The sequence below is a fragment of the Anas acuta genome, chromosome 1 (genome assembly GCF_963932015.1).
Source record: "Anas acuta chromosome 1, bAnaAcu1.1, whole genome shotgun sequence".
Taxonomy (NCBI): domain Eukaryota; kingdom Metazoa; phylum Chordata; class Aves; order Anseriformes; family Anatidae; genus Anas; species Anas acuta.
In genome coordinates, this window is record NC_088979.1 from 71,025,953 (window position 1) to 71,044,730 (window position 18,778).

The 18,778-nt window shown below is 37.0% G+C and overlaps 1 protein-coding gene across 2 annotated transcripts in view; it reads right to left on the reverse strand.

Moving 5' to 3' along the window:
- Positions 1-11,225: 11,225 nt before the first annotated feature.
- The window catches only part of DHRSX (dehydrogenase/reductase X-linked), a 212,019-nt gene continuing 204,466 nt past the window's right edge, over positions 11,226-18,778 (reverse strand). For both annotated transcript variants that reach the window (XM_068682180.1, XM_068682179.1), the window contains exon 8: positions 11,226-11,688. In XM_068682180.1, the coding sequence (XP_068538281.1) occupies positions 11,491-11,688 (198 nt within the window). In that variant the 3' untranslated portion in view covers positions 11,226-11,490. The remainder of the gene's footprint in view (positions 11,689-18,778) is intronic.

The following is an 18,778-nucleotide window of genomic DNA, read 5'->3' on the forward strand; positions in this document are numbered from 1 at the left end:
CTGTGCTGCTTTCCCAGTGGGTGAGCAAAGTATCTCAGAGCAGACAATTCCAGCTCTGTGTTCTCCAGAGGGGCATTCCTCACTCTTCTCTCTAATGAATATGAATCATCAAGGTCCAGATTTGAAAACAAAACCCTAAAGTAGGACAGGGATGAACACTGTAATATCAAAACATTAAAAACAAACAAAAAAACACCATTCTTTCTCAGCACTCAACTGATCTTAGGAGTGTTTAAACACAGTGGAAGTCTCCCTTTCTCATCTGTAGTTCCTTCAGGTGCACAGAAATTTGTTGTTATGTGTGACCAGGACCTTCTGCATTTTGGCAGTTGATGCTTTGCTCCTCTACCAACTCTCCTCTGCCAGAAACAGGAGACCCAAGCTTAAATGTTCTCAAGATCTGAACCACTTTTTGAGTTCTCGTAACACCCACTGGTAGGGCTGGGACCCCACAAAAGACATCAGTCTTTTGCAAAATACCAAGTTCAGTGCCTCTTCAATGCTAGGGCAGTGAGTGCAGTGCCCCTTTTACCTGCCCCCAGTTCACCTCTCTGCCAAGCAGCGAGGGACAAGCTGCTACAGGAGGGCAGCCTCCTCCCTCCCAGCCAGCAATGAAGCTCTGCCAGGCTGTAGAGAGAAACAGATCCTGCCAAAATCAAACCAGAAATCCCATGCCTCCACAGCCTCGTGGAGGCACACACACCTATGGAAGAGAGGAGCCAGCCCTGCTGCCCTCCCTGGTCCCAGGCACCATTTCAGCACATGTTGCAATTTAGGCATGTGCTTGCTTCCATTGCTACCAAGATCATTTGCACACTACGTTACTCACCTCCTTTGTTTTAGACCATCTACAGAGGAGCTTTTTTACTTCTGTTTCATCTCAAGCAGCATCCAGACATTAAAACCCTATGAAAACACATCCCACCCCTCAGTTTCTTCTGTGCAATTATCTCTGTCCCCTGGGATCTGAAGCCCTTGCCTACTGTGGCCAACACCCTCCCTCAGGTCCAGAGCTGACAATCAGCTTTTCTCTCCAGCTATCTAATGAATTACCATAATGAAGTTAAGCTGAGAGCAATTACTCTCAGGATCACTACTTTTTTTTTTTTTTTTTTGGTTGGTTGGTTGGTTGGTTGTTTTTTTGTTTTGTTTTTTTTTTTAAGACTTGTGTAAGGGCTTTTGAGCTACAAGGCTGCTGATTTTTCCCCACAGCTATACCAGCTGGTCTAGCAAGTGATGAAGATCTTGTCTCACTCGTGTTCGGAAACCACTGACAGCTACAATACAGGCTCATCTAAAGTACACAAGTAATCGTCAACTGTGTTTCATAACTTTGTATGAATTTTGGAGAAGGCATTTTGGAAATATGGCAACAGGAAGTTATTGTTTTGACTAGAAACCCAGAGTTGAAAGGCAGGCCAGCTGCAGGTAATCAGGATGGAAAGCTACTGCTGTGCCATTTTAGAATTGGCAATTTGCAATCGGGAGATACATTTTTCTATCCTGCCAGCTGGAGGCTCTTGGCAAAGTGGCTATGTGTTTTGAAACTAAACAAATTCATCTTTCTTATTTTTCCCCAGAGTTTCAGATTTTACCCCAAGAGGTTTGATCTAAAGCTTTTTACCACATCTGACTAACAAAAGACTTATTAAAAATGAAAACATAGGGAAAAGTAGGAAGAAATACAGTGTTCATCTGTATTCGGCAAATCAATTGCTTTCTGAACATATGAAATCCAAGTGGTTCAGAATGTATTTATTTTCCATTCATGAAAAGAAACAATTTTACACAGGCACAGAGATACCACTCCATTTTACATTGCTGTATAGAAGTGCAGAGCTTTGATATGTCTTGAAACACTGTATATAATCAAGTACTAATAATAGTTATCTTATTTATAACACTCTGAGAAGCAGATCATTCTCCCTGGTCTTCTCCCAAAACAACATGCCTCTTATCTTTAGAGAGGTTTATTACATGGTTTGAACTTATATGACGAATCATTAAGAAACACAGGGTTATTTTTTGTTTTCTATTTTAAAATATATTTTAATGTCCCTATTATTTTCCTCTGTAGATTATGCAAACACTATGTTTTTCTGATTAAAATGTATTGAACTAAAACACTTAAAAAATAAGTCTCCCTTAGCATTAGTGCTCACGACAAATGTTTTCATACATGAGATCGTTTGTCTTGGTCTTTATTATAGATTAATATTAGATTTTAACTTGTGCTGTGTATTTTATCTACCTGCATATGATTTCACAAGCCTTTTGTCACCTGCCCGACATCTGCAACCCGACACACTTTAGCCCTGAATGAGTGAAGCACATGCTGAAATTTGAGCACATGCTTAAAAGCAGTTTGCTTATTAGAACATGCTCAAGCACATGCTTTCATATTAATGTGGTTTGCTGAACTGACGTGATGAACAGTCTCTAACAGCAGCGTTCCAAAACATCTGCTCTCAGGAGAATTAGGTCATGTAGATTTACAGAACTTGAGGGAAAGGAAAAAATTACAAATTTAGTCTAACCTATTACCCAGACCAGGTATTTGCTTTAGAAGAATGCAGGATAGGCGGATATTTGCAGAATCAAACCTTCATAAAACTCTTTTGCAGATATGCAAGTTTCAAGGTTGTTGTTCAGATGACCATGGTGATACCTCTTGACCTCGGAGTCTTTGAAAAATAATCAAAATGATTTTGCATGAATTTGTCAATGAATTAAGAGGATGATATTTCAAAAAGAGCAACACCCAGAATTTGACCTTTTCAGCTGTACTGAAAACAGCAGCCACTTTGTGTTACCAGCTATTGTGTAACTGAGGTTGAACCCGCATGAAAACTAGGAGTCTTTTTTATTTTTTAGAAGGGTAAATCATACATATTAACAGCTGGAACTGAATTTCTCAAGTCCTGTGATCCTGAGGGCTGTTCTTAAAGGGCTTACTCAAAACTGAGATATGAATACATCAGGGATATGGAGAGCTTGGACTGACGAAGATTTGGATAACTGTTCTTTTCCAATGGAAGTACATTTTCCAATGGCAGCTAAGTTCCTTCTCTTGTTTTCTGCTCATGAAACCATCACAACTGAAAGTAACAAAGGGAGAAGAGAAACGAAAATAATCATGTGTGCTGTATCTTCCTTTCTGTGTCTTCTTGGACCCCAGCAGTGTAATCTGGAAGGAAGATTTCCATGTACCGAATTCTCTCCCACAGCTCAGGTGTTCAAGTCATCTTTTTTAAAAGAAAAATATCTTCAAAGTACAACGTCTATAGAAGAATAATTCTATTTTCAGAACAGATTGAAAGATGTGTCTTTCACTAAAGGCTTCTTCCCTGACTTGTTTAAAAAAAATATTTCATTGCAAAATGCTGCACTATCTAACATGAAACAATGTGAAGAACACAGCTACATTGAGTTAAACCACTTCAAATCTGAATATGATTTTTTCTACATAAATTGAATTAAAAAATAGTTATTTATAAAAAATAAAAATAAAAAATGTTAATTTTCATGTTCTAGTAAATCAGGCATTTAAAAATTTTGGTAAATATTTCTATTACCTTTTTAACACTGTCCAACATTATCTAACATATCTAATTTATTTTCAAAAACCAAACAAAAACCAAACAACAAAACCTTCTGAGCTTCTGTTCTGCAGGAAATATCTGCATCTAGGATTTCTGTTCAGATGTAGGATGACAGCTGTGCTTTCACTATTTCCTGGAGAATGAGCTGGTAGTAAAATGCTTGCTGGTCTACAGGAAAAGTGATAAATGTGTTAACAGGTAGAGTGTATTAAGTAAATGTGGTATGAAATGTGGTTTACAGTCCCATAAAACAGGTGGTAATAATTCTCCTCCTAACAAGCAGAGAAGCTGTGAATTTGCAGCTTGAACTCAATGTCCAGAAATAAGACCCAGGAGGGCAAGAGGGAGTTACGGTGTCATGATCACAGATGTCATGCAAAGTTGATGCATGGAACAAAACTTGTTTCCATTGGCTTCAGGAGAAATCTCCCACATGAACAGATTGAAAGAGAAGTTGCTTATGGGCGGTATAGAGAGGTAAAAATGAAGAATTAGATTCAGATTTAAAAAAAAAAAAAAAAAAAAAAAAGATCTTTGAGAGCCTAATTTGCTCTCTAAATCACTTCTAGAACCAAGGTTTGGAGCCAAGTTGCTGAAATTTCAGCACTGTGTGGAAGTACTGTATAATTGCAGGGATCTCTTCACCTCACAGGTGCAGAGAAATGTGCATTTATACAGCTAATCCTGGCTGGGAGGAGACAGAAATGTCTTCTGGGAGATTCTGTCAGGGTGATAAATAAGAGAAGTAATGTAAAAAAATGAATAAAATGAAAGATTTGCTGAAATTAGTTACATTCCAGATAAGGCAGGTCATTGACTATTATCTTATGTATGGTTTTAATTGCTGAACTATGGCACATTTTCATGATCTCAGTGCTCTGATGCTTGGTCCCTGTTGCAATTCCTGACTCAACAGCTCCAAAATCCTCTCAAGTACTCTTTAGTGCAGATTTAGGGCTTTAACTGTGGAAATAAATCACAATAAAAGAAGTGTTCAGAGTTCCATTAGATCATACATCTTGAAACAAATAAAGTGGGCTGTATTTATGGGAACTTTTGGGTCTGAAAAAAAACTTATGGAGCCTCAGAATCTGAGCTTCTCTATGACGTTTCAGGCAAGAAGGCCTTGGGGCTTAGAAGCAGAGAGAAAATAAACTGACTAGTGAGGCTGTATTACCTATGTACATGTATTTCAAAATCAGTTGTTCAGATTCTGAAAGCAGGAAGTTGAAAAATTAGATCAGACTCATTAAGAGACAAAAATATGATTACAAGATGTAAAACATGACTTCTGATGAAAGATTCAAAGAGCTTAATCAAGCTAGGTTATCAAAAAATTCCAAGAGATGATTTCTTCCTTGCCTGGCCATCTCCACTGGGATGAAAACTTAGGTTCTTCAGCCCAACAGATGAAAGTGTAACTAGATCAAATAGCTGGAAGCTGAAAAGCTACTCCAGCTCAGATGTGAAATAAAGCTCAGATTTTTGAACTGAGGGCAATTTAGACTGGAAAAACATATCCAAGGTGATATAATTCACTGGAAACTTTTCAACAAACACTTATGACAAGAAGAGAATCAGAATTAGCAGATCTTTGTTGCACAGAAGATCAAAATACAAGATTGCTATGGTAACTTCCAGGCTAAAAAGCTAAGGAAAAAAAAAAAAAATCCCAGAAAGGCACCTTTCTAGTTAATAAACCATGGAAAAAAATCCCAGAAAATAAAACCTTTATACTTAGTTTGATTCCATGTGAAGCTGGCTGAGACAACAAGATCTTGACAATTTACAGACACTGGATTTTTACCTTAGACTACTTGTCTATTTTTCCTCTATGGACAGCCACCAAGGTGGCATCTCCTGCCAATTACTCATTTCACACTAAAACAGGTCAGAGGAATTGTCCCATTGAAGTACTACACTCACTGCAAGCACAGACGGAGCCTAAGTGTCTGGCTTAAACTATTTATCCTGCTTTTAGATGATTTACTTTAAGTGTGATGAATGCTACTCTCTTCTCTTCATATACTACGAGTGGAATTTTTAGATTGCACATTTTCTTAGATTAATCTCTTTGAGACAAAAAGAGAGCTTTAATATATTAATAGAAGCACAAAGGTACTTTCACTTAAGAGATAAGGTTCCAGGGGATTACCAAATTTAAATGATACAAGGTTTTTATAGCTTCTTCTGCTATTAAGTTATGTGTCTTTCTCCAGTGATTCTGGGATGTATCATTAACTTGAGCAGAGCTGGATAATACAGCTAAGGGAAAAGTTCTTTGTAAATATTTTACATTGACTTTCTTGAACATAGTCTGACTTTTCTTGTAAAGAACTGAGATTCTTTTCCATGGAAGTTTTCCCTGAGAAAATAATGCAGTATATGGTCCTTAGCTATGATGTAATTCTCAAAATGAATTTGTATTTTTTTCCATTACCTTATTAAAAACATCTTAGATACATCATAGCTATTGAATATAAGCAGATCAGTATGGACTACATAATGAGTTCCATAAATGTGGACAAGCTGAAACAAGTCTTGTTACTAGTTTCAGAAAAAGCAAGATAAATAGGTAAAAGATAAATAGGTAAAATGGATCGGCTTTGTTGTGACCTTTAACGGTGAAGGCTGAGCTCTTTCTGTGAATTCAAGCAATGCAAAGATAGAGGGTAGGCTATGTTTCTTGGCCTATCATCTGTGTAAAGGACATATAGCTGCTTACGATCATAATGTTGATTGCTTTACATTCTCTCTGTTAAGTGCTATCTTTAATATCACTCACAAAGTGTTATACATGTAGCTTTCTTTCTTTCTTTCTTTCTTTCTTTCTTTCTTTCTTTCTTTCTTTCTTTCTTTCTTTCTTTCTTTCTCTCTTTCTTTCTTTCTTTCTTTCTTTCTTTCTTTCTTTCTTTCTTTCTTTCTTTCTTTCTTTCTTTCTTTCTTTCTTTCTTTTTCTTTCTTTCTTTCTTTCTTTCTCTCCTTCCTTCCTTCCTTCCTTCCTTTCTCTCCTTCCTTCCTTTCTCTCCTTCCTTCCTTCCTTCCTTCCTTCCTTCCTTCCTTCCTTCCTTCCTTCCTCCCTCCCTCCCTCCCTCCCTCCTAGGATTAAGTAGTCTTTCCCTTTAAGGTGACAGGTTTCAGTCTACACAGTGTTTGTCAAAATACATACAGGTCATTGCTATCTTTTGACTCTTTTATAACTCTTGGTTGCTCTTTTATCACTCTTGGTGAAAGGAGTTCTTGGCCTTGGTCCATATCCAAAAGGAGAGATGTTAACAATTGTTGATGGGTGCAGTATGGAAATTAACAACTACATACGTCTGGAAACAGCACTCTTGACTGTTGATGTGTCTTCCTCTTGGCTCAAGACAACTTCGAAGGGAAGCTAAAAGGAATTTGCTAAATTCCAAGCCTGCTACTCTCTCAATAGACAAAGGATTCTGCTTTTTGTGACTTCCATACTGACATTTTCAAGGACACTTGAAAACCAACGGTGTCTACACATTTCAGCTCTGCATGCTCATCACATTGAAATTGTTTCACTACTCTGCCCCAAATCCAAAAATCCGATATTTACTCATCTGCACTTTTTATTTAAAAGACCTTGCAAATAACATATATAATTTGTGTTAGACATGCCATGGATAATATCCAAAATACAAACTGGAACTTCTACATATTTTTGGAACCTAGATATTTTATCTCTACATACTTTATCTCCTGTGGTATCTCATATGCCCCTGACCAGATTTATCATTACTGCAGTGTATTGCTGAAACGCATTTTTGTTTTAAAAAGGAATTATAATTACCTTCAAAATGTTATTCATAAAATGGCTTATCTGTCCTGCCTAAATTGATGTTGTGCAATACACTTCACATTTTGTACTTATCTCTTCAGTTATTGCAGGTTGGTCAGTGCCCTGAGCCTTCACCCCCCTAAAATCATATATCAGTAATCTCAGATATATGTTTCTATCTTATCTGTAACATATTTCATGTTAATTTCTCTGGAATCTGATTTTGCCTTTCTATGGTGACAGCTGAAGCATAAACCATGCCATGTAATGAGCAAGGAAGGATACTCTAAGGCCAGAATTGTACAAGAGTGAAAGTTTGCATGAGGATAGCTTATTTAGGATGAGAATTTAAATATCTGCCATGCATTGTTATATTTAGGACCAACATTATTGTGTACTTGGAAAATGCCGTAATAATCCTGAGATCAAATAATTAAGTCCTTTGTTTCTATGGCATACTACTTGTTGTGTACTAAAGTAATTGATAGTTATGCAAAATAAATAAATAAATAAATAAAATTTAAATATGTACATTGTGGAAGTGCAGCTAGAAGTTCCACATTTAGGGCTTCAATTAATTTTGAATATGAAGCAAGGATTCAATTATTTCATTATGTGTGAATAACAGGAATTATTTTTCAAATACATAATTCATTTCCCCAGTACATAATTAATTAGTTTACAAAGGAACTAGTTAACTAATGTAAAAGTTAACATTTCTCTTAAGAAACAGGGCACTTTGTCAGCACATTATTTCTTATGCAAGTTCACTGTTTAAATAATATTGCTTAAATAGCATAACTATTCCAAAATAACTATTAACTGAAGTAAATCTACAAGATTTTCTTAAACTATTCTTTAAAGACATAGTTTAGTTTTTTGTTTGTTTGTTTGTTTGTTTGTTTTTTCCTGAGTAAGGTTTTCTTATTCATGTGAGCTGTAAAATAAAAATAATTTTGTGTTTTGTTTTTTTCTTAATAAAATAATAATGTAGTGGTTTGAAATGTTTTCCCTCCCTCATCAAGGGCAATAGGATCAAGCCACAGTAACCATTTGCTGATTCCTCTGTTGATCTCAGATCTGAACTGGACTATAGATTTTGGGTATCTTTTTGAGACTAAGTAAAACAACCAGATTTTTGAATTAAACATTATTCAGACTACTGGCATGGAAACATCCCTTCTAAATGTTGTAAGCAATGGGTCACTCTCATACAAATAGAAATAAGTGCTGTCACTTTGGACCTGAGGGAGATCTAAGTATGACTTCTCTGTGACTGACCTACTTTGCTTAGGAGCCTACTTGGCCTCCTTGCCTTTTCATGACAAGACATTTTTTCGTTATCTTCAAAGATCAGATCTACATGTTCCAATATGTAATTACCCTCAAAGAGAGGATCTCTTTTCTTGTTGTAAGGTTGATTTGTCCAACTTTAATGTATAGTTACTGGAGACTGTTTTGACTTTCTTTGCAAGGTTAAAAAGCTCTCAAGCTTTTTTTTTTTTATTTTATATGCCACCCCTAAGCCATATTTTTGGTGACGTCAAAAACGGGTTTCTCAGGTCTTCAGAAATTTCATTTTCTTGAAATGTGAAAAACAATCAGCTCTTACCATTGCTGTGCACAGAGGTAAAATCATTGCCCTGCTTCTACATGCTATATATATATACATATATACATATATTCCTAAATAGGTAGGCTAAGGATTAAGTTGGATGTTTACAGATTTATCACAAGTGATTACTCTTAGTGACACACAGGACTTTGTAATACTGAATTTTGCTCAAGACAAGCTCATATGACACTGCAGAGTTGACACAGTTTACTGCTTTTAGTTCCTGAGATAACACTCTTACAACTAGCTCAACTACATCTTCATGGTATTACACCATTCTCAAACTCCTTGGCTTTAGGATTTTTCCCTCATTCAGGCACAATCTGTGTTCTTGGTTCTCACAAACCATGTTTTCAGTGTTGTTAACACAGATTTCATGGGACTGAGACCATTAAGTGATTCAGATTACACTGAAAGAGTGACTAGCTCTCTTTAGTGTTTGCTGTTTTACCACTCCTTTGCTACTTGAAAGTGGTTGTACAAATGCTGTGTAGCTTTGATAGACTTTAACCTGAAGGTAACTTGGATCCATCTAATTTGAGTAATCCTGGACATACTTCTAGCAGCAATGATGTTCTGTGGAAATGCTATGGCAACATCAAAATGTTGGCTGTCTAGCAGGCTTACAGCATCCGGTGCATGATCCGTGAATAAACAGAGGAATTTAGTTCCCAGAGTGTCAGTCTGGCACATTTCACAAGCACTACATTCAGTTACCAAAAAAAGTCAGCCAGTCATACAGAGAAAGTGCTATAGTGACTGAGTGATAAATTTCCTGCTGCTAACCCTTGTATACACTAATTCTAAGGAGCTAGGAATAAATCATGCATGACTTAATTCAGAGGGGAAATATGCTCTCCTTCAGATTTTTTTTATTATTGTTGTTCTCATCTGTTTTTCTTTGTTCAAACTGCTTTCTGTATTGGCATCTCCTTGCTATTCTATGGACATGTCAATATGTTTTCTTTCAGTTAGATGTGATCTCTCTCTGAACCAAAGACTGGAGAAACAATCAGTGAAGCACCAGGTTTGAGCTAAAGCCCAAAAGGGATATTAGTCCCAGGTTCAGTGCATAGGAACACATTCATGCTGTTTCTAGTCTGCTGCAAATTAGAGCACAACAGTATGTTTACACTCAGTCCTGTCATGCAGTGATTTCTTAATCTCCCAAAGTAAATATATGCTTTACATCCACCTATAGCTCTCCTTCACTCTGTATAACTTGGAGAGAAAAAAAAATGCAATGACATTTATAGGATTATTCTTCTTTTTCAGACAATATCTAAAAATAATGACATGAGAGTAGGCTAGAGCACACTCCATTAATAGCAAGAGTTCAGACTCCCTAATCACAGAGTCCATGTTTGAAATCAGCTGTTAGAAATTCTTAGGAGAGGAATAAATACATAACAAAACAGAAAATACCCTGTTGCTGCTGTGCAAGTAAGTAGGCAGGGACTACTCTTCAACATGGAAAAGAGACAGTTTAAAAGTTCATGTTGAAAGTTTCCAACTCCAAAACCCTTAGCAATGTGGAAAAGGTGGAGAGCACCAACTGTTTACTGTCTTTTCCAAATCACCAATGCTAGTCTTGAAACTCATATGAACCAGGCTCAAAAGCAACCAAAGGAGGTGACTCTTCATGTAACAGGTGGTAGATAAGTGAATCTCTTTGCCAAAGAAAATACAAGACATTGTAGACGCAAGTTTACACAGGTTCAGGAGAAAAGGCAACAAGTACTCCATGCCCACAGCTGATACAGCAGGCTAACTGCACTCTCTGCCAAAATCAGTGCTACCATTTTTACATCTGATTCCTTCCTCATTCTTAAGGCTATCCTTCAACCCTCCTCCAAATGAAAACGTTTGAATTCCATATCCCACCTGAAGACCTTATTTATTTACATTTTTTGGTTCTCATCTTCACTTAAAATCTCTGGATAAACTTTGACATGCAAAGCTAACATTATGATAGAAACAACATTATCATGAATGCCAAATGTTTGAATTAGAATGAGCTGACATCCAGTATAAAGTGTCTTAAAGATTAATGAAGCTTAAGGAAAGATCCTGCAACTTTTAAAACTGACTAAAGTAAAAGGTAAGCTAAATGTACAAAATTGGCTTAAGTTCATCATGCCACAGACACACCATGTTCACCAGGGGAAGTCTTTTCTCATTGAACAAAAAATGAAAACTCAACTCTGCACAAGGTTAAAGATTGTATTTTAATCACAGACTGAAACATCATGATTTACAAAACTGATGGTTAGATTTAAAACCAACCACGTACATCTCTCTGTGGGAATATTCCCCCCATACCCTAGCAGACTAGGGATTCAAGTGAAGAACAAAGCTGTTCATGTTTGCCTTTGGGATTGAACAGTGATTTCCAGGATGATGACTGATGCTGCAAGAATTCACCTAAGATGTTTGTCAATACATTTCATTTACCCAGCTGGAAATGGCTTCTTCTAGGGTACTCTGCTGGATTCATCAGAAATCCCAACCAACTTGCAGCTTTCTGTCCAAAGCCTTCTCTGCAGCTCCTCATCATATGCTATGTCAGCCGATTTTGTCCTTTCCTCATTGTAAAGGTAGCAGCCACCAGCTCCTTCCATCTCGGGTGATACTGCTGCATAGATGCTTGTAGAGGCTCCTTCCTCTGGAGTCTGCGGAAACAACAACAACAAAATACAAATTCATGAGAGGCAGGCATAATGGAAGACTAAAGTTTCACTACAGGACATTACCAGTGACAATCAGCTTCCCTAGCTTTTCATCCCACTTGTGGTCCATGTGCAAACCTGAAGTTGTTAATGAAAAAAATGCCACTTTTCCAATGGGCAGAACAAAGATGATTTTTACCACAGTACAATTCTGAGATAGCTTAAAGCCACAGAACAGTTTCATGGAAAACTCTAACCTATTTTTTCAAGACCTAGTCAGATGGAGCATATCAAATAATTGAGCTTTCACATTAGTCTGAGCTAATAAACCCCAAAGCAAACAGAAATATTAAAATCCCAGCATAATTATTCATTTTTGCAAGACTGAAGGGGTCTGTACTCTGCCTAAAGAAGATGAAGGCTATGCTATATGCATAATGTGTTCATTGTAACAATATGACATGTGCATGATCATGAAAATGATGACAGCCAATTGAGATTCGTCAGTTGAATCCATGAAGGCAGGTAAACCAGGGAATTACACTTTACAGAATGTCATAAAGCAAAATGGCGAAAGATCTATAATGTCTGATATAGCATGAGTATTACATGAAAATTGACAAGTGAATAGCTGAGAGTAATAATGCCTTTCATCCTGAAGATATGCAAAGCATTCCCATTTTCTATTCAGAAGGATCATACAGCTATCAACAAATTTATTACAACGGCATTTATTTTATTAAAGGACATATTTACAACACAACATTTGATATGTTTTGTCTTTATCAGTGATATAATTATGAACAATGTCTGCTAGATAATAAGGTGTCTTTTTACAATCCCTGCAATATCATTCTATGAGTCATTAACAGTACCAATGCTGTTCATTGCTTTGTCTGCTACACCTGACAGGATGTCTTTTCCTGAAGAGCTCACTTGATGAATGAGACAGTGTTGAATAGGTTACTCAGTGACTAATAAAAACAAAACAAAATTCTAAGTCATTTGAAGCTTTTTGTGACAAGGTTCACATAATTTTAAAAAGAAACAACTTGTCTTTTTTCTCTCTGCACACTAAATAGAACACAACTTATTAGTAAACATTAGTTTATATGATGCATCTGGCATTTAGTTTCATTTACAACTAAATAAGAGCCATGTGTGATTACACAATAAGGCAACGTCACCCAAAGCAAGACCTCCCTGACTGTTGCTGGTGAAGAGCACCCTCAGCATCTGCAAGGGAGATATGTTCCCTGCATGACCACAGATCCATTACCCAAAATGTGAACTGATGAAGAAGGAACTTGCTCTGCTGAGGCACTTCCATGCCCAGAGATCCACTCTGTGGATCATGTATGTTCCAACATACATACTCCAGGGGTTACATACTAACTCCTTCTCCGAAGGTGTTTAAACTGAAGGAAAAGCTACTGATGCCAACAGGTCACTAAGAAATATAATACCACCGTACATTTCTTTGGTTGCCATAAAACAGACAGTTTCTACTTTAAGTTATCACAAAATACATTTCCTATTCTAAGTATCATTTAATGAAATAAGAGGATAAATTAGCTCTCTGATAGACTCAGTTAGATATCAGTCAATATCTTAGAACAACCCAGGTCCAGGTACTTCTGGATTATTTTTTTAAGATGTCTATTCTGTGAATTGCCTAGAAAAGCTCAACGCTTACAAAGTGCTTTTTTATCTCTTGGTACTATACTACTACTATTTCACCCTTTTTTATCATATGGAAAATAGTGCTATTCACATCCAGTAGATTATTTAAACAACATGAAATTATACTCATGCATAATTCTTTGTAGGATCAGGATGACTCAAAAACACGGCTTCTGTGTTGACTAAAAAATGCTCATACAGTGACTACTATCATGATCAGTTATGATGAGATATAAAATATCTTAATGTTGTAAAGTAGAAGAGTAATTGCGAATACAAGCATTCACATTTTATACTACCTATTCTGGATGACAGAGAAAAACCAAAAGTTTTTAATGCACTGCTATGCTTTAATTAAAAATCTAGTGACACGGATAAACCATTACTTCATGTGATGGTTCACTGGACATTATGTTCCTGAGTTCAACAGCTCTCCAGCACAAACAAGTATAAATGTCAATGTCAATGACTCGCAAATCTTAATGACAACAGCTCATAACTAAAATGCTTTGGAAAAAGAAAAAAAAAAATAGAATGTCTGTGGGCAGAATTTCTGAGATTATGGTTTTATGAGCAGAGTTTCTACAGTCTCAGAGACTGGTCTGTTTGCATCTTCCCGTAGCATCAGAAATACCATGTGCCTCCACTAATTCGATGGAAAGAGTCTCCCAGGTTATTCAGAATATATCAGGACTTTTGTTTTTTGGTGATATGTCAGGTAAGTTCCCCACCGCAAGGGGATCTAGTCAAGACAATATCAAATATGAAATAAAGACTATATATGAGCTGAAAGTAAGTTGTTGATTTCACTCATGCAGCTCCAGTAGATCTTTACCATATGATTTTATACAGCAAATTGTTTCTTATTCTTCAATATAACAAAAAAAAAAAGAGCAGGCTCAGACGGTAATAAAAGTGCTAAAATGACCACATGGCTAGTTATCAGTCTTACAAGCACAGTGACATCATCACAATCCACTAATGCCTGCTTGTGCAGCTTTTCATGAGATATAATTTGTTTTTCATCCTGTGTACCACAACCTGTGTGCTGAGCATTAGGTTCAGTGCAAACTTCCCATTTACAGGATTCTCAGGAACCATGCTGGGAACCTTCTACCAGGTGTTGCTCACAGCAATTATCTTAACACATAATGGAAAATATACTACAATATATCAAGCAATTAGTGTATACTAATTTAAGTTAAAGGAAAACATTTTTTCCAGCGCAAAGGGGAACAGAGTTGCACATGCATGATTAATTAATCGTCTTGTCCCATTTTCTGAGTGCTTAATTAATATTGAAAGCTTTAATATTTCCTTAGTAGAGAATCTCTTCATTGTTTTGGCATGTTTTGTGTTTTAATGAAGGTAAAAAAGAAACCCTACACCAGGAGTGCCCCTTCTAGATGAGTGGGTGACCTGTCTGTTTTCTGAGGCTGGAAGGGTGCACATGTTGTAATTCCACCTCTGGATCATTTCCATACCTACATGAAAGCACACTACATCCACCTGCCTATGCGCAGTCAAGACTCTTTCCCAAAGTGCTAGATCTACTACACAACCATAGACCAACAGCAACATGAACAGGCACATCGGCACTTGCACACGTCCTGCCTCTTTTTGGCTGCCTGAGGAACTCTTGAGAAGGAAGAAGGTGGGAACAGGTTGCAAACACTGGACCAATTCATGATTATTCAGACAGATGAACAAGATGAATTGTTCCAGCAGTGGCAGCCCCATTCCTGGTTGCCAACTCTCCTGGCAGTCCCACAGTTCTTCTTTTACCATGTGATATCTCATCAAAAGATGAGGAGGAACCAAAAAGCCCTTAGAAAAGAAAATGGCCACAAGCAAGAGACTAGTGCCAAAGAAACATACATAATCCATCCTTAGATGCCTTCTAGGAAGGAGAGTATCTGAGGGCCCGCCAGAGAAATTGTCAGCTACTTGTTGAATACTATGATCTATAAAACCCAGGATGTTTGCCATGATGATCTGTACAAACAGGAAGGAGTTACCATCTTTGTGACTCTGAGGTATTACCAGAAGCTGCAGGCAGACAGGCAGTAATAGCAAACACCCTTCCAATCACAGAGGATACTATACACTTTGCCAGAATTAGGAAAAAAAAAAAAAAAAAAGAATAACAGAATAATATACATTTCATAAAGGATCAATAAAAGCAGTTATGATTTGGCTGGACTTGTCCTAGAACAAAAGGGACTCCTATAAATTACATAATGCTTCCTCAGCCTTCAGTTACCAACATGTGATAAACTTTTTTTAATTGAAACTTTGTTTACAAATTTTTATTACATTAATATCTACACAACTGTAATTAATATATTTATCATATCCAAATAGAACTGATTTATGCTTAACATTTTTTGCATGATTTTGTTTGTTACAGTATTGATCAAGTCTTAAGTGTTCATAATCTTTTGCAATTAACTATTTGTTTTCACTATGCCTTCATACTGCAAACGAGGGCTCAATTTAAATTACGTATCTTTGTATTGCTCATTACATGGGCAGACCGTGAAAGCAAGAGAAAAAAGATAGCTTGTGACCAGCTCACTTAAGCAAAAGGCAGTCTATAAACAAGAAAAAAAGATGACATTGTAAATGGCAATATTTATGCCTAACGAAGATGGTGTTGTTTTAAAGAACCTTTGTCCTTCCCTTAAAAAAAAAATAATAATAAAAAAAAATGATGCTAAGTGTAAATCATCAGTATAGAATAATTTTCCTTCAGCATCAAATGGAATATTCTTTTCTGTGCAAAACTGGGACATATACTAGGAGGGTTTATGTTATTAATTATTTATTTAAGACTTGCCAGTTAACACATTTGGATTAATGCATTCTTAAGTGCCATATAATCTTGTCAATACTAGGTGCTAATGCTTGCAAAATGTGTTAGCTGATGATGGTCAGTCCCTACAGCCATATAGCCACGAAATGTCACATCTGTTTCATTTGTCTACGACAGGCACAAGAGCTTAACTCTTTGGAAATCATGTCTGCATCATTTATACATGATGGCTGTACACTACCCCAGTACTCATACAGCTCTGCCTCCATCTGATTCATAGCTCAGACTTCTGGACAGGCAGTACCACTACAGGGCTCCAGGCTGCATGGTACAGACATCGGTAACCACAGGAAACTGGATAGGAAACAAACCTTATAAGCTCCTATGATTCCTTTTCTGAAATCTATCCATTTTCCCAGTAGCATTTTCAGTGGCTGCCAACAAATAATGAGAGCCTTGGTATGTGCCTTAAACACAACGATGAATAGTTTGAATGGATGGCATTGATATACCTCAAATTGCATAGGTTGATAGAGTTACATGACTGAAAAAGCAGTAGTGATACTTGGTATCGGAAAGAGTAGGACTATTTCTCTGGCATCGCTTCACCCACTGCTCCCTCATCTCGATCATCTGATTGTATTTGGATCATATTTAATGACTTGAGGATGCTGCCATCATGAGAGATGGTAGCTGAGAGGGTTGAGCAAAGAGAATGGAGAGCAGGACACAGCTGGTAAATTGAGGGACTGACATTGCAGTTGCATTTTGAGGGACAGGAATGATGGGCCAAACAGGCAGATGTGCACCCAGGACTGCCTGGCATGCCAGCAAATGACTTAATGCTGAGGAAAGTCATGTTAAAACACTTTTATCCATACAGTTAGTGATGGAGAATATAGTAAGAATCGGTGGAATACGCCTTAGCAGCAGTAGGCTGGTGGGGAGACATTCATCCACACTGGTTTTATAATGGTGGTGCTGTCTCAAGCACTCATATCCACTACATCATGCAGTTTTCAGTTAATGTGGAAAATCTACTTCTGGGTTGATGAGCTAAAGAACATTCAGTGCTTTTGCCAGGAGCTTCAGAGTGCCTGCTCTGTGGCCTCTCTTTTCAAACAAGTGATCTTCCATCAGACCATTCCTGGATCAGGTAACAAGATGACATGTCTCCATATAGTAACATGTTTCCCAGTTTCGAGCTATGAAGACATAGCAAGAACTAAATAAGTCATCTTTTGGGCCTTTTTACTTGGGCACTTTTGCCAAGGTTCCTTTACTTTTCTCAACATTACTCTGATAATGTTTTGCAAATGTTAGTATTTTGCTGACTTGCCCCTGGACTGAAAAATTGAATATACACCTCACCAGAAACATCATCTGGGATCTCTGAGCAACACTACACATATGCACAGTGGAGCTTAGCAACAGGAATGAGAACACTAAATTACTGTTACTTGGTTTACAAAGGTCTTTTATTTACTTGCTGGCAGTTAATTGAGGGGTGAGCCCCAGTCACCCTTAATGCACTGTTTGACTCTTAAGAATGAAGGCAAACATGAAGCCACCTCAACATGAAATAGTTTGAAAACTGTCAGAAATGGAGAAGCTGGAATTGTGTCCCCATGAATATTAAAGCAAACAAACCTGTGAGAAACAAATTACTTGTGTTCCAGGAAGCACTGATTACTATGATCTGTGAACTACCAAAACATTTCAAGAACAGGTTACTTAAGGATGCAAAACTCAAAGGTGAAATAACAACAGCTGCTCTACTGTCACAGGCTCCTGCTGAATGCACTGGCTAAGTGCTCTCAACACTTGTTTTGTAACTCCTTTAGTGTCTACACCTCCTAAACGTGATCATCACTTTGAAAATTTAAACCAAAAAGTGATTAGCTAAAAACTAATCAGTTGAAACACTGAATATTGAAAAAAAAAAAAAAAAAAAAAAAAAAAGGTTGCAATGAAACCATTATGGTGTAAGGATGTGTCCAGCAACCTTTGATAAATAATGCTGTAGCAGGTGAGCGTAAGTCCTGATAACACCTGTGGCCAGGATCAACTGTCAGATCCCCAGGAAATCAGTGCTGCCAGAGAGGTCTGCAGCACAGCTTTGGAGAGATCTCTGCCATCACCAAAATGTCCTGGTTTCCATCTGTGTTCTGTCTCTCTTCCTATTCTTTCCTGTGTAGCTCACTATTATTCCCTTTCTATCTAATCTCTGCCTTGATTATAGACCAAAAAGAGATAGAGATGTTTTATTGAATATCCAGCTCTCCCTGGAGACCCAGTCAGCACCATCAAATTAATTTCTCTTCAACCCCGAACTTGCAGCAAAGAGAATTCTTTAATAAATTCACTCCATAATAAAATTCTTTAAATTTTGGCTTTAAAAGATACAGCAACTGCAAACAGAAATGGCAGAGTTAAAATGTGAAGCCTTTATCCTGACAATGCTGTATCTATACAGAAATCATTTTTGAATCGAAGATACTAATATATAATAAAAGGTGAGACATTAATGAATTAAGAACACAATGCAATTTTCAAAGTTAAAAATAAAATAAAATCAAAATGTTGAAGGAAATG